The sequence below is a fragment of the Coregonus lavaretus genome (genome assembly GCF_964263955.1).
Source record: "Coregonus lavaretus genome assembly, chromosome: 15".
NCBI lineage: Eukaryota > Metazoa > Chordata > Actinopteri > Salmoniformes > Salmonidae > Coregonus > Coregonus lavaretus.
In genome coordinates this window covers 35,022,150-35,039,028 of record NC_140002.1, presented here as the reverse complement: position 1 = coordinate 35,039,028, position 16,879 = coordinate 35,022,150, and the positions used below count along the sequence as shown (strand labels likewise).

At 43.7% G+C, this 16,879-nt stretch overlaps 1 protein-coding gene across 1 annotated transcript in view; it reads left to right on the top strand.

Moving 5' to 3' along the window:
• Positions 1-277: 277 nt before the first annotated feature.
• LOC311142135 (neurofibromin-like) overlaps positions 278-16,879 on the top strand; it is an 87,235-nt gene continuing 70,633 nt past the window's right edge. Inside the window, 12 exon segments of the mRNA XM_084177721.1 lie at positions 278-358; positions 5,793-5,936; positions 6,055-6,138; positions 9,664-9,854; positions 13,286-13,392; positions 13,541-13,608; positions 14,182-14,257; positions 14,352-14,509; positions 14,593-14,766; positions 14,904-15,032; positions 15,196-15,270; positions 16,008-16,139. Of these exon segments, the coding sequence (XP_084033847.1) occupies positions 299-358; positions 5,793-5,936; positions 6,055-6,138; positions 9,664-9,854; positions 13,286-13,392; positions 13,541-13,608; positions 14,182-14,257; positions 14,352-14,509; positions 14,593-14,766; positions 14,904-15,032; positions 15,196-15,270; positions 16,008-16,139 (1,398 nt within the window). The 5' untranslated portion in view covers positions 278-298.

Here is a 16,879-nt window from a genome sequence, read left to right as displayed (position 1 = left end):
GTCCAATCCCCCGTTTTTATATTCATACTAGTCGCCGCAAAGATTCTTGCAACGCACGCGCAGTAATGTTAGCTGTTTCTCAAAGCAGCATCAGTGCCTGCTTCATTTCATTGAGATGGAGGATTCAAACTTCCGGTACTGTCATGGCGACATGGTGGTGTGTCTGCTAAAATAAAGAAAAATAACCCCATCCCTGGTCAACATCGGAATTTGATCATTAACTGGTTGCAAATTGCAGAGGAATCATTATTTATACGGAGAATTCAAGTGGCCCATCGCGGCTCGCACCCGGCCGGCCATGGCGGCGCATAAACCCGTGGAATGGGTTCAGGCCGTAATTAGTAGATTCGACGAGCAGGTAAGAATAACACATCGTATCAGACATTGTGCCTCTGCTTTTTCCCAGTAGCATCATGGAGGTCGTGCATTTAGCGACGGGATCATTTGAAGAAAGCTGCACTGTCATGACTGGTGTGTTTTGTGCGGATCTAGCTAGCTAGCTAGAATGAATAGCTCGCCTGCTCAACACCACTCCTGCAGAGCCGCATCACACACTGTACTCCGGAGCAAGTGACAGCGACAGAGAGGGCGAAATAACACATGGGCAAATTTGTCCCCAACATTTGAGATACCATTTAAAATCCATATGGATAATACCACGAGGATGTACTCTCAATATATAAACAAAGGAGTCGACAGAGCACTCCTCTTGCTGTCAAGAAGGAGGAACTAGCTAGATGTAGAATTGGGCAGCGAATTGTTAGCTTGGTTAGCAATGCATTCAGCTTCTGCCAGTAGCACTGTGCTAACTATAGTTAGCTAGCTAGCCACTGCGAGCTTTGTTGCTAGTCCACCTGAAACTAGTGTCCAGTAATTAATTTGTAAATGCAATTTCCATTACCTACCTAGTAACTCACCTTGGACTACAAATCAAATTGTTTGTCTATACTACAAATTGTTTGTTTATAGCCAGTTAGCTATTACAGTAGCTGTTAACTAGTCATCCTGTGTTATTTTAGCTGAGTCCAGTCTGTTTAGCCTACAATGTGTGTGTGGACTTTTCAATGCAGACTGACAGTCAGGTCTCATCCATTGCATTGGGAAACATGGGTATCGAATCTTGTTTCTGAATGAATGATCTACTTTGCTCCCTTCACTGATGTCATTGACAAACAAAATCTCACAAATATCTTCATTCTCCTTGTTGTACATCATAGCTAGCCTACATGATGCAGTATCAATATGGGCTATGGTTGTACAGTACTAAGCTTGTATGCAAAGCAGTGTTGCTTTTACATGTTGACATTTACATTTCTAATGTATAGGCCTAGTATGTCTATGTAATTATGATCAGTGACGTTTAGGAACACCTTCTCTTGCCATTACATAGACTGACCAGGTGAATCCAGGTGAAAGCTATGATCCCTTATTGATGTCACTTGTTAAATCTACTTCAATCAGTGTAAATTAAGGGGAGGAGACAGGTTAAATAAGGATTTTTATGCCTTGAGACAATTGAGACATGGATTGAGTATGTGTGCTATTCAGAGGGTGAATGGGCAAGACAAAATGTTTAAGTGCCTTTGAACGGTATGGTAGTAGTTGCCAGGCGCACCGGTTTGAGTGTGACAAGAACTGCAATGCTGCTTGGTTTTTCAAGCTCAATTGTTTCCCGCCAGCATCCCTGTGGAACGCTTTTGACACCTTGTAGAGTCCATGCCCCTATGAATTGAGGCTGTTCTGAGGGCAAAAAGGGATGCAACTTTAGGAAAGTGTTCCTAAAGTTTTGTACACTCAGTGTATATATGTTATGCCTACATGATGAACCTATGGAATGGGAAATTCCATATATTTCATATGTAAAAATAAATATAGGCTAATGAATCTTATCAAATGACAAATTAGCGAACCGGAAATCTCAGCCCTGGGAGCATTCGTTTTTGTTCCTGTTCATTGTTGCAAGAGGAAAGTGACTTGTGTGGGCATATTGGCAAACACTTCTAATTTATTTACACATTCAATTACTATCAACTATCTATTTAGTATAAAAGCTCAGTGGATATGAGAGAGATTAGTAATTGTGGCTGTTTAGGCTACTGTGTCCAAGTTGGTTGGTTTTGGGGATGTGGTTACTTCAAACCTCCATGCAGGGCAGGCTAATCGGATGTATGGTTAATCTTATCAGTTCTATCTAAGCTATTGGTAAACACATCAATGACATATTCATACAGTGCATGACATGAGGAGGATAGACAGTATGCAACAGGCCGGATGTTTAGGTTATTGAGACATTATCACAATACTTCGTTTCTGAGATCCGCTATTCATAGTTTTGACAGTGTCTGTGGTAGCATAGTCCTAACTAGTCTAATGTCCCCAGTAATCTCCGTCTTCCAGGGTTGGGAGAGTCCGAGGACTATTCCACCTAAGATCAAGCCGATAGGCCTACCTGTCTCTTGTAGCAGATATCCATTAGCTCACTGTTCTGGCTTGGAAGGCCAAGTGGCTGGGTGTGGCTCATTGCACTTTGATGAAGGTTTAATGGAGATTAGGCCTAATTTGCTGTTAAGCCTATTGATAGCGCTTTGTAATCATTAAAGAGGATTTTGTATGTTGGCTTATGGTGGGATTGAGACTGCTTTCTGTCAGAATCAGCTTTGAGAGTAGCAGCTCAACCCTCAACTGTGACATTATAGGTTAGGCGATATTACCTGAGCTTGACCCATCGAGGCCAGAGCAGACTATTGGGTATTATTACCGTATAAATAATCCAACCCTCACTTTTCTAAATCCAATGATAGGTAGGCTACTTTCCTCGTGCGTAATTCAATGATAATGTAGTGTGTAAAGGTGTGAAGGGGATTCCAGTCAAAGCAGATTGTTTTCCCCTATTGTGTAAACAACATAAAAAAAATATATCAAATGTTATTGGTCGCAGACACATATTTAGCAGAAGTTATTGCAGGTGTAGCGAAATGCTTGTGTTCCTAGCTCCAACATTAGGCCCTATAATTTATTATTATCTAATAATACTGTCTTATACTAGTGCTTGCATGTGTTGTGCTTGAGCTTGTAACACCAAAGCTCCTAAGGAAAGCGGATGAAATCTTTCTGACCTTTTCATTGAAAATGTGATGTTGATCTCTGATGCTGCTTACAAGCCCTGACCTGGAAAGAGAAGCTCAGCCAAGTGAAGAAGAGCCATGGCTTTTTTAGATGGTATCTTGGATGAAAGCTCATAAATATCTCCATGATTCACAACAATCCCAACCTCTTAATGGTGTTTCTGTGCTCGCCTAAATAGTGTTTCTATGTTGGCAGCACTCAGAAAATATTTCTTAAACCACGTTTGTGTATCTTCTGCCGTTACGTCGACAAGGGAAGTGTACTCTTCCTCTCTCCCCTCATTGTGTTCAGTGCCCTGTTGGGTGCCAAATCACTCATAAGGAAAGGGATTGACCTTAGAGGAATTTCAGACTGTGCAAGTGAAACAAAGTGGCCCTGTGTCTGTTGGCCTGGGCTGAATATGGATGTCAACAAGCCATACTCTGTGTGTGTGTGTGTTCGCAGGGAAGATGCTTAAGTCTCGGGACTCTCATTTCCATCCCCACATGCACATGTCTCTGAGCCAGGAGAGGAGAGGAGCAGCCCCTCCCTGGTCTGTTGTGGTGGCCTCTGGCCTTGGCCGGGGGACAGGGTATTAGGTCCTGCTCCTGCTATAGGTGAGGAATCTCCTCTGGACCTGTCGGATGGTTGGGATTGGTGTGTCAACCTCAGATCTCCATACCTTTATTTGTTTAGCGTACTTATAAGAAGCCATAGTACAAAACAGGGTCAAGTTTGACTTCCTCTGCACTTTGCAGACTAAGTAAGTTTGTTTGCATTAGTAGTCCTACTTGTGAATTGTGTGTGTGCTTGTGTGCGCGCGCACATGCTTGTGTATGTGGGTGAGCAGCAGACTGCCGCAGGTGTGCAGCTGTGGCCCAAAAGGGAGCGACGCAGCGCCAAAGGCCTCTTTGTTCCTACGGAGCGGAGCATGGCCCGTAGCGGGTGTCTGTGAGCTCAGCTCAGCCCATCCACCCCCTGTGTGTGTGTAGTACTATAGACTCAGGGAGGGGCCACCTTCCAGGCTTCCCCAGTACTCGACATTCCTCCCTATCCCTTTAGTCTCTTCTACTCAAGGTTGTTATAGCTCTGTGTTTTTATATTTGAAGTTTAGTTTCAGTTTTCAGACCTGATTTGCTAGTTTTTAATTTAGTTTTAGTTGTTTAAAAATATGTGTTATTTTGTTTTTGTATTATGTAGACGTAGTTTCAGTTTTAGTGTTGGGGACAGAAAGCATGTGTGGGGGGGCTAGGAGCTTAGTTTTTAGTGTTTTTAGTGTATTTGTGATGTCACTTCTTGCCACTCGGGGGAAGTAATAGGCTACCTTAGGTGATGGGTCAGGTCATAGGTTTAGTTAGAATTATAACGTCAATCTCAATGCGACTTAGATTTAAAAGGAATAGCGATCCTGGCGCCAAAAAATATGATGGAAATAAACTTTCGCCAATGTTTACACCAATCCAATGCTTTGGTGGTCCCCGGGACCACCCATACGTAAAAATGTATGCACACATGACTGTAAGTTGCTTTGGATAAAAGCGTCTGCTAAATGGCATATTATTATATTATTATATTATTTTAACTTTAGTAGTACATGTAAGAATAGGCCTCCTTGAAAACATTGAGTACGTTTACATGCACACTGATTAATTCGATATTAAACTGATTATGGCACTAGGCCGAGTATGGCAATAGTCATGTAACCACTTCACTCAAAATTGGTCAAAAGGTCAAAATCGAAGTAAGCATACGCCAATTAAAACACCTGTTTTTCTGATACATTTTTTGAATTATTAGGACATGTAAACAGCTTACAACAGCATTCCAATGATGTATTTGATCTGCACATGTGCCAGCACTGGTAGCGCAAGCCTCCCTCTTTACGCCTCGATCACACCTACAGTGTCATTGCGCAAAATGGTATGTAGCATCATCTGGATGTGTGTGCAACAAAAGTTCAACATTCACCTTCTGCTACCATTTCTGTCAAGCCCTCTACGTATACAATTTGTTGCATACGTTCGGTAAATCCAACTATACACCACACAGAACGTTATGCAACTGCCTCTGCAACGCAATGCAGCAAGGCAAACGCAGCGGCCCATTGGAAATGAATGTACTTCTGGTGTACCAAAATGCAATGATGCTGTCGGTGTGATCGAGGCGTATGCGCGAGTGAAGTGAGTTCGGAAAAACTGAAAGTATGCATCTTTGAAATATTTTTCACATACAAACTTTATATGTCCGAACTCAGAATCAAATAGGCTTTGCAAAAATAACATGGTCTCTGTTGTAGAATGTTTATTTTGATTGGCGATTTTTTGCATTTATTTAAGTGCCATCAGGTAGCCTGGTTTCAGATGTCCATGTAAACAGGATTATTAGGGAAATCATTCTTCTTGCAAGGCATGTAAACATATTAAACAAACTATTATATTAATCTGACTATCCACAATAATCGTATTGTTGTGTGCATGTAGCCGCACTCTGATGAACTTATTGACAGGAAATGGTATACACAACACTTGGCTATTCCTGTACTCCATGCTCTTGACAGTATGGTTAGGGTTAACGTTAAGGTTATGTGTATTGGACGCAAAGCGAAGTTACCAACTTCAATGAATGCACCAACATCAAGGATTTACACACTGTATAAGCAAACTCTCTCCCTTTTCCCGCCTCTGCAGCTTCCAGTTAAAGTGGGCCAACAGAACACTCACACCAAAGTCAGCACGGAGCACAACAAGGAATGTCTGATCAACATCTCCAAGTATAAGTTCTCACTGGTGATCAGTGGCCTCACAAACATACTGAAGAATGTGAACAACATGGTGGGTGGGTGTGTGTGTGTGTGTGTGTGTGTGCAAGCAACATCAGTTGTAGCCTATAGAGACATGTACAGTGTTGCAGATGTCTCAACCATGTCTCCCTCTCCTCTCTCTCCCCTAGCGAATATTTGGGGAGGCTGCGGAGAAGAACCTGTATCTCTCTCAGCTCATCATCCTGGACACACTGGAGAAGTGCCTTGCTGGGGTGAGGAACTTTTCTTAAGGCTCTCTACATCTTCTACCCTGTTTTCTTTTTTCTCTTAGACATTCCCCTTAATATATATTTTTTAAATAATGGATGCATGTCGCTTTTATTTCTCAGTCTCTCTCTCTCTCCCTTCATCCTTCTTTCCTCCCTATGTCTCTTTCCTGATTTGTTTCCCTTTCTCCCTGCATGCTGTCCTAAGACAGTATTATGTTTTTTTTATCAGTAGATTTCCATTGGATATCAGCATAGCACAATAGGATGTGGTGGGCTGTCTGTGGTTGAGATTGTTTGTCTCAGTTGGGCCAGAGGCCTTTGCTCTGGATCTGGGCCCGTTCCCCTCCCCACACAAATTAACTGTGTGTTTGAGTCCTGTCTCTCTCTCTCAGGCTCAGGGAACTCTGTTAGTAGCCAATATTCCCCTGGTTCCTCTCCCTCCTCTCCTCTCCTCAGTAAAGATGTGCTCACTGCCCACTTCTGAAGATTGCTTTTCCAGGTGCATCCTCATCTTGACTTCACATTCGCAGCCTCCAAGTTTCTGGCTCTTTTTATCACCGGGAGCTAGCGGATGGAGGACAGCTGTTAGTGGGTTCTTCAAGTCCTCCTTGTTATTGAAATCTGAACGCTTTTTTAATAACTATTTTTGCTTTGTTGATAGGTTATTGACACATAGGGCTGTGACGGTCATGGAATTTTGGTTGACGGATATTGGTCAGCCAAATGACCGCGGTCATCGTTTTAATAGTTTGAATAGCAAAACATTAGTATTTTGTTAAAGCACATTTTCTACACTCCTCCGCTCCTGACTGCATGTGCTGCTGTGCAGGGAGGAGGGCGCTGCCTAGGCAACCAAATACTTATTTTATACAACACCTTGCTTGTTTCAGCAAGGAGCAACCAAATTTCATCACGTTGTAAAGAGTCCATGTTACCGCGGAAACGAACTCATACCAGGCCGTCCCGTCTTCAGTCAGCTGTTTGTTGATTATGTACTTTTTTACAGTTATGGCAGTTTTCTTTAAATGAAGGTATTCATTCATAATCGTCAGTTACACCATTTATACGGAAACTGTGCCAGCCCTATATATTAGTGTTCTTTTAAATTAATTCAATATACGGCTTTCCTCTTTCAGTTGCCCATGTCACTGACAGTCAATTTAAAATAATGACATATTAAACCCTTACTAGTAATTAGAAAATCCTTATATTTTCAAGGAAATATTTTACTTAATGATCCACCACTACTGTCCCCAAGTAGAACCCTCTGTCCCCAGTCTTCCCACGGTGTGCTGGGGTAATGACAGATCCCAGGGGGAAAAATGCAGAACAAACTCTTATTTTGGTGGCCTACATTCTAATGCCTTGATTCTATCCGAAATACACAGCTAAATTATTGACTACTTTAACGACTTTACCTCCTAGATTGGGAAAATGAGTTGTGGTATTAAGTAGAAATACATGACTTTACAATTAAAATGACTGAAAATATATGAATTCAGTGTGTTGTAAGTTGTTTTGGATATGGTCTAGGCCTATATGTTCTAGGGCTGTGACGATCTGGTCCTTTAAAAACCTGCTGTATGCAAAATATTGTGTGCTATAGCTTGGAAAATAAATCAATGTGACAATGGATGACAACATAATGATGTTTGTTTCCAACATTAGGGCTGTTTTCCTAAAGAAGTGAAATCCGCTTCTTGTTTTGTTTCCTTGCCATGATACTAACGAGTATCGCGATACTGGTATCGCCCCGGCCCTAATAAGATAACCTTATTTAACATTAAACCTGTCTTCTCTTGAGATTAAATATATAATTGCAGTTTTACTGCAAGATATGAATTGCCACAATTATGTTTGTTCTTCAAAATTATGTATTTTATTGGCTCTGTGACTGTGGACACTAATTTGGGTGAACTATCCCTTTAACAGTTTGGCCTGTCAATCAATCACTGTGGGTGGGATTGTCAGGGGAGGGAGCAGGTTGCTTGTGAGTCACATAGTTGGTAGGGGTTCAAACCTGTCAATCAATCACTGTGGGTGGACTTTGAGGGAAGGCAGTAGATTAGTCAGAAAAACTAGTGTAGTCTACTCTTTCAATTTATTGTGGCAAAAACCTAAGAAAAAAGGTTATGTTCTGTAAAGTAAACATGGATTCCTTGTTGAGAAACAATACAGAATTGCAGGATTTTAAAAAAAGCCCACAGATTGTGCACCCCCATTTTTATACAAAGTCAGGGGCCCATTATAGACCTACAGGTATGCTTGAAGAATGAAGCAGGTTAAACATGGGCTTTGCTACACAGAAGGCATCAGCAGTATTTTGGACCAGAATGAGGCTCTCTCTCCAATACTTATTGTTCCTGCAGTGAGGATTCAACATATTCAACAAATGTTTTCATAATTTATCTGCAAATAATCGCCAAAAAGCAGTAGTAGCCTACCAGTATGTAGATTAGGGAGCCAAATGAACAGCTCTCTCACCAACTCGGTCCCGACGTTCACTTAAAAGATCTGTTCAAAAATAGCTGTTTGTTTGCTAACAACCCATCACTAGGCTACACTGACGAGTCACTTTAGCGGTCACTTGCAAGTCTCGACATGGACTTAGAATCCTAGGAAAATACAAACAAGATATTTTGTTGACTTGTCCCGATGTGATACCATGGACATTTAACTATGTTGTATGATTTATGAATAGCAAAGGGATATAGGAGATTGACTTTATTCATTCAGTTCGACACCTTTTATAAAGTAGTCTGCTGTTAAACACTTTTCGGTCGTCAATTAAAGCACAGTAAATAGCCTATGCGCCCTGACTCCTTGGCTGGCTATATGAAACACGCAAAATAAATTAAATGAATGTGCCACAAAACAATAATTAAGTGGATTTCAACTAATTGTTACCACTTACATTACATGGGACATGTAAATTCACTCACAGGGACGATGAAGAAGCATCATGCTCTCCCTGCTCCGTGAAAATACATTTGACTGCAGCCAACCACAGCGCACAAAAATAACACGGGTACCGAGAGGCAGGACAGACAGCAGACTGACAAACCAGCAGTTTCCCTGTCATCACTCACCTTGTGACTGACAGGCGCCTGTTCTTTCAATAGATTACTAGAAGATGTACTGTATATCGTTCATTCTAGCGGGAGAAGGCTATACAGACTCTTCTGACTATGGAATTGAAACGTTTCAATGAAAAGAATCCTAGTTCATTTATGAAGTGGAAAATGTAGGCGTTTGAGAAAACACTTAATATTTATGCAGAGCTCTCTCTCTGCTCTTGTGGTGCTCAGCTCGGCTCTGTCCATGGTGTGTTGTTCAGGGATGCCAGCCTTGTGACTGGAGCCTGACTGACCATTCTCCTTGTGGGATGGTTTTGGTCCTCATCCCCAGCTATCAGTTGGTTCTCTCCTCTGGGTTAAGAGGGCAGTGAGGACATTGATGAAAGGTTTTCTTCTTGTTGACCTCTAACCTTTCCTTCCTCCTCTCTTCTCCCTTCCCTCCATCCCTCAGCAACCGAAGGACTGCATGCGTCTGGACGAGACCATGCTGGTGAAGCAGCTGCTGCCAGAGATCTGTCACTTCATCCACACGTACCGCGAGGGCCACCAGCACGCCGCCGAGCTCCGTAACTCCGCCTCCGGGGTCCTCTTCTCCCTCAGCTGCAACAACTTCAACGCTGTGTTCAGCCGCATCTCCACCAGGTGACATTAACCATAAACACCCCACAACTCTCCCCTCACCCCAACCTGCTCAGAATGGAGTATTAACACTACACAACTCTCCCCTCAGCCCAACCTGCTCTGAGCAGGGACAGGCCAAGATGGAAGGACTAAGGATGCACATAGAGGATGGGTTACTAAATGTACAGTGCATTTGGAAAGTATTAAGACCCCTTGACTTTTTACTCATTTTGTTACGTTACAGCCTTATTCCAAAATAGATTAAATTGTTTTTTTCCTTATCAATCTACACAAAATACCCCATAATGGTTTTCAGATTTTTTTTGTAAAAAAAACAACAACAAAAAATTGAAATATAACATTAACATAAGTATTCTCAGACCCTTTACTCAGTACTTTGTTGAAGCACCTTTGGCAGCGATTACAGCCTTAAGTCTTCTTGGGTATGACGCTACAAGCTTGGTACACCTGTATTTGGGGAGTTTCTCCCATTCTTCTCCTCTCAAGCTGTCAGGTTGGATGGGGAGCGTTGCTGCACAGCTATTTTCAGGTTCAGTTCCGGTCTCTGGCTGGGCCACATTCAGAGACTTGTCCCGAAGCCACTTCTGCGTTGTCTTGGCTGTCGTGCTTAGGGTCGTTGTCCTGTTGGAAGGTGAACCTTCACCCCAGTCTGAGGTCCTGAGCGCTCTGGAGCAGGTTTTCATCAAGGATCTCTCTGTACTTTGCTCCGTTCATCTATCCCTCGACCCTGACTATTCTCCCTGTCCCTGCCACTGAAAAACATCCCCACAGCATGATGCTGCCACCACCATGCTTCACCGTAGGGATGGTGCCAGGTTTCCTCCAGACGTGACGCTTGGCATTCAGGCTAAAGAGTTCAATCTTGGTTACATCAGACCAGAGAATCTTGTTTCTCATGGTCTGAGAGTCCTTTAGGTGCCTTTTGGCAAACTCCAATCGGGTTGTCATGTGCCTTTTACTGAGGAGTGGCTTCCGTCCGGCCACTCTGCCATAAAGGCCTGATTGGTGGAGTGCTGCAGAGATGGTTGTCCTTCTGGAAGGTTCTCCCATCTCCACAGAGGAACTCTGGAGCTCTGTCAGTGACCATCGGGTTCTTGGTCACCTCCCTGACCAAGGCCCTTCTCCCCCGATTGCTCAGTTTGGCCGGGCAGCCAGCTCTAAGAAGAGTCTTGATGGTTCCAAACTTCTAATGCTGCAGAAATGTTTTGGGACCCTACCCCAGATCTGTGCCTCAACACAATCATGTCTCGGAGCTTTACGGACAATTCCTTCAACCTCATGGCTTGGTTTTTGCTCTGACATGCACTGTCAACTGTGGGACCTTTATATAGACAGGTGTGTGCCTTTCCAAATCATGTCCAATCAATTGAATTTACAGGTGGACTCTAATCAAGTTGTAGAAATGTCTCAAGGATGATCAATGGAAACATGATACACCTGAGCTCAATTTCAAGTCTCATAGCAAAGGGTCTGAATACTTATGTAAATAAGGTATTTCTGTTTTGTATTTAGAATACATTTGCTAAAATTTCTAAAAACCTGTTTTCACTTTGTCATTATGGGGTATTGTGTGTAGATTGATGAGAGCGAGGGGGAAGAGAGAAGATCGAGCTATCACCCACCTAAGATAGATAGAGTAAATTTAGGGGAGATGAATAAAGGGAGTCTCTGTCAGCAGCCTTCATAAAGAGTGTCTTTGTCTGGGTCTGATGGAGTAATGTTCCACTGTGAGCACCATGCCCAATAAGGACCTTGGGCCGGATTCACAAAACACTACTAACGAAAAAACGTAACGTTCATAAGATAGTTCGTAAGTGCAGTTCCTCAAAATGTTCTTAGGAATTCATATGGGTGCGTTCGTAAATTCACTCTGGCTATCTACTCCGATTTCAGAGCAATCTCGAATTTACGAACGCTCAACACCCGTTGAATATGGCCGGTGTCAGTAAACGTAGGCAAAAAAGCATAATTAAATTGTTGCCAGCAGCACAGTTACCAACGCTCTGGATAACATGAAAACAGCCTAATCAGCTCTGCTAGGGTGAGTAAAGTAAAATGGTTAGAGTGAGGTGTTCTTACATTTGTGTCTGGAAGTAGCTAGCAAGCTAGCCAACGTTAGCCAGTTAGCTTGGGTACTTGACTGCCGTTGTGAGGTCAGAACGCTCGGATCAACCCTCGGCCAGAGCGTCCAGTGTGCGCTCTGAACGCTCCGAGAGCGAAACACTCTGAATTTATGAACGGGCAATCTGATAACGCTCTGAATTTACGAACGCCCAGAGCACACTCTGAGTGCTATCTGGCACTCCAGAATTTATTTACAAACACACCCTGAGATTACAGTTCTAAAACATGTTCTTTGGTTTAAAATAATCAATACTGAAACTTTCAGATTAAGTTTGTGAGTGAATTAAATGTGTTCAATTGCTTTCAATTGCTTTTACTCTCACTGCCCTGAGTTTAAGACAAGGGTTTAGCTATCTTGAAATGAAGAACATTTCCAATAACTTTATTTTCAAGAATCTGATTTCTTCTTAACTTTTTGCTTAAGGAGAAACATAAGAAATAGTGTAAAACATTTCCAATAACCTTTTTGAGGAATAGCAACTTTGCTTAATTTTCGTCTTAAGTCTATAGTTACGGGGAAAAGGGCAGTTAAGAAGAAATGTCTTCTTAAGAAGGTTTTGTGAATCTGGGCACTGGGCCTGAACAAGACGTGCATGTGGGAGAAAACATCTGGTTTAACCATTAACCACTAGGGTTTATGAATTATTTGTGGAAGTTTAGAAAAGCACAGCTTTTGTCTCCCTTCTCCTTGCACTGGTGTACTATTTGGTTCTGAGGCAGAAGAGAAGAGTGCTGCTCCGCTCGTGTATCTATCGTGTCTGTGAGTCGCAGTCTGCACTTGTTAACCCAGCTGTGCTGTGGTCTGATTGGTCCATGACTTGCAGGCCTCAGACTGATGAAGTAGCAGGTTATTAAAACATGAGGACTGAGGATGAGGTTATGTTATGTGATGTTAGGACAGGGAAAGAATGTTGACCTCAACCACTCCCAAGTGTCACCTTTCGCTCTTCAGAGCTTTTACCTTAAAAGCATTGCCCTGTCATCCAAACTATTTGATGTCAGTTAGTACCACGCAAAGGCAAAGCACTATATGACCCATCATTTGCTACTTAACCCTAGTTCTTTGAGGCTTTAGTAGTCTTACTCACCGAACCACCTGATTTTAATTATTCAATTTCCCATTGGGTTTGGTTTTCACCATAGGCTAGTGTATGTATGTATGTATGATGATGATTAGTATATGTATGATGATACTCTAATGCTACTTATCTACAGCTTTGTAGTGATGATGTGATGCTATTGAGTGTGAATATTTGATGAGATGAAAAGGATCATCTTTAATAAATCTTTGCTGTGTTTCCCCTCAGGTTGCAGGAGCTCACCGTGTGTACGGAGGACACAGTGGACGTCCATGACATTGAGCTCATCCAGTACATTAATGTGGACTGTGCCAAGCTGAAGAAACTGCTCCAAGGTATACACCTATTCTTATCAGTCACGTTGCTTTATTTAGGACAACAGACGTCACATTTTGATAGAGCTACAGTTCTGTTTCTTTTGAGTTGTGCACCGTTGTTGATGTTCAGTGTGGACTTCCTATTGGTTGTCATCTCCTTCTGCAGAGACTGTGTTTAAATTCAAAGCCCTCAAGAAGCCTGCCCAGCTAAGTGTCATCAACAGTTTAGAGAAGGTGAGTCTCTCACTGTCTCTCTCGCTCTCTGTCTGTCCGTCGGTCTATGTCTCTCTGTCTCGCTCTCTGTCTGTCTGTCGCTTTCGCTGTCTGTCTCTGTCTCGCTCTCTGTGTCGCTCTCTCTCTCTGCAATGTCTGTCTATAGACTCACTGTCTCCACCTAGTGGTGTCTCTCCTCCTCTCTCCTCTTGTTGCCCTTCTCCTCCTGCTCTACTGTAGTGTCTGTTGAGTTTACGTGGAGCTGCTCAGGCATCTGGATACACTTCAGTGCAGTCAGGACACTAGTGTTTACACTAACTGTCTCTGGCTAACCAGAAGCCCCAGTCATGAAGCTGAAGTGTGGCTCCACTGAGAGGACGAGTAAACACACTAACTGTTTTATGAAGTTTTACATTTAAACAGTTTTTATCTCTCCTAATCAGAGCGTGACATTAGTATCTGAATAGTTCAGTTGGCTGAGGATAGGGAAACATTCTTGCAAGTTGGTGTGTTGTCAATAATCTTCTCTGTGAGTTGAGGATAAGGACAGTGCTTTCCAGGCAGTTGATGTAACCCCCTTCTCTCCCCCCTCAGGCCTTCTGGAACTGGGTGGAGAACTACCCTGATGAGTTCACCATGCTATACCAGAGGCCACAGACAGACATGTCTGGTGAGGATGCTGTTACAGTTCTAATGTTACAATCAGAGATTCATCCTATGTCTGTGTTATTGACTGTGTTGTTGCTTGGCTGTGTCTCTCCCAGACTGTGCAGAGAAGCTGTTTGACCTGGTGGACAGTTTTGCTGAGAGCGCCAAGAGGAAGGCAGCCGTGTGGCCCCTGCAGATCATCCTCCTCATCCTCTGTCCCAACATCACACAGGAACTCTCCAGAGAGACCGTGGAGGACACCAAGGTCAACAAGGTCAGACACAACACAGACACCAGTGTTTTAATCAGCCATGTCTTCCTCTCCTCTCATACAGTACTCTTCTGTCTGCCTAACAGAAACTGTTCCTGGATAACCTGAGGAAGGCTCTGGCTGGCCATGGGGGCAGTAAACAGCTGACTGAGAGTGCTGCCATCGCCTGTGTCAAACTCTGCAAGGCCTCCACCTACATCAACTGGGAGGACCACTCTGTCATCTTCCTCCTGGTGCAGTCCATCGTAGTGGACCTCAAGGTGAGCACCAGCCACAGATGGTCCTCTGATTATCACTGTTATGGGACAGTATTATAATCATAGTATACAGTATTAGTCACCAGTGATAACCAGTCACAGCTGATGCTATCTACCTTGTCTCTCCCTTCTCCTGTCAGGCCCTGCTCTTCAACCCAGCCAAGCCTTTCTCCAGAGGGGCGGGAAGTCAGAACGCAGACGTGGACCTCATGATCGACTGCTTTGTCTCCTGTTTCCGCATCAATCCACATAACAACCATCACTTTAAGGTCTGGGACTCCTGTGGACCTCTGGAGTATAGTATTGCATAGAAATGTTTATGTTGATACACATTTATCATTAACTGATGTTAAGCACGTACTGGTGTGTTGAAGTAAGGACTGTGTGATCTCTGTTCAACGTCTCTCTATTTATTTGGCTCTCCCACTGTAGGTCTGCCTGGCATCATCCTCCCCTCCCACCTTTCACTTTGTCCTGGTCAACTCCCTACACAGAATCATCACTAATGTAAGTGTGTGGTGTCATTGCCCAACTTTGAGTCAAGGGATCAATCAACACACCCAATACCAATGTCCAGTGCCACCATCCAAAGTATATAAAACTGACCAATGCTGTGGGCACACAGTGCACGTCTACAATGACCAGTGGTAACCTTATCTGTGGTGACTCGGTGCATATGATGTCACTACTGTAGGAATGGCTCACATACTGTACACACTGGGCTTTATTATACAGGCATTAGATGGACTACCATCTCACTCTGGCTGAGCCATGCAGGGAGAGGAAGAGCTGCAGACACTTATGTGGTGTGTGTGTGTTTCAATGGGAAGTGCCTGAGGGCAGATTTCATACAGAGACCCTTTTATTAGCTCTCCATGTGCCTGAGAGACTGTGTGTGTCTGTGTGTGTAGGAGAGATGGAGTGAGAGTATTACCGGTCTCTCTCTCGCCCCCCTTACCCAAAGCACTTCCTGTCTGTGAGCAGAAGTTAGAGGCTGCTTTTGTTCCTGTGTGTGTCTGTCTGTCTGTCTGGGTGGGTGGGTAACAAATAGAGTAGGAGAGGACAGCTGCCATCGTTCTTCCCCTCCAGGCAAACTGGAGAAGTCCATCTCCACCCCAACAAATCCTACACGGCTGAAGGCCCCGTGTTATCTTAGAAGGTTTTGATTTGGATAACACTGTAAGCACCCACCATAATCAACCTAAAGGATTGAGTTTAACCCTTGGTCCATTCCTCTGTTGCAGTCTCCATTGGACTGGTGGCCTAAGATTGACACTGTGTACTGCTACTCAGGAGAGCTGAGGATCATGTTTTCTGAGACACTGGGCCACGTGATGAGAGGCTGCAGTACACACGCTCCCCTCCGTATGACTCCGGTAAGACACGCACACAGCAAAACACCCTCGCCGTCTGTGGGCGGACTGACCACACACACAACTCAACACACACTCTTGGAAACAAAAACATACTCTACAAACCCCAGTATTGCTGGGATGAGCTGAGATGTTATTGAATGTCAGACTGCAGTGGCTGTGTATGGTTTTACAGAGGAGAACAGGAGATTCACAGCAACCGGAGACAAATCCTCCTGTCCACTTGCAGGAGAACATTTCTGATAACTCTTTCATAACCCCTCACTTCCCTGTCCTTTTGTATGACTGCGTGAGTGTATGGGTGTGTCATCTCGCTGTCATCAGTGTGTTTGGTTCAGTCATCTCGTGGAGGTGGAGGACTGCAGAGGGAGCTCTCTGACATCACTCACTCAGTGGTGCTTCTTTTCTCTTTTCCTTTTGCTCCGTTCTTTCCTTTTTTCCCCTTCTTCATTTTGAACTGGCTGCTGCTCACTCACTCAGATGCCAACCTGTCACAGTCACTGTTTTGCATTGCAGTGGGCATCTGTCGCTGTAAGTATAACTGCCACCCCTTCCACTCCCCAAGCCTCCTCCTCCTGAACCTTCTGCAGCTGACCCCTGACCTCTAACCCTTAACCCCACCCTCAGGCTACCACAGATAAGAGAGAGTCCCTGTCGTCCTCCACCACCTCCGTGCTCTGGTTGAAGTGAGCCTGCCTCCGATTCCTCCCTCCACTCCATCTCATCTGTCTGCTAGGCTAACT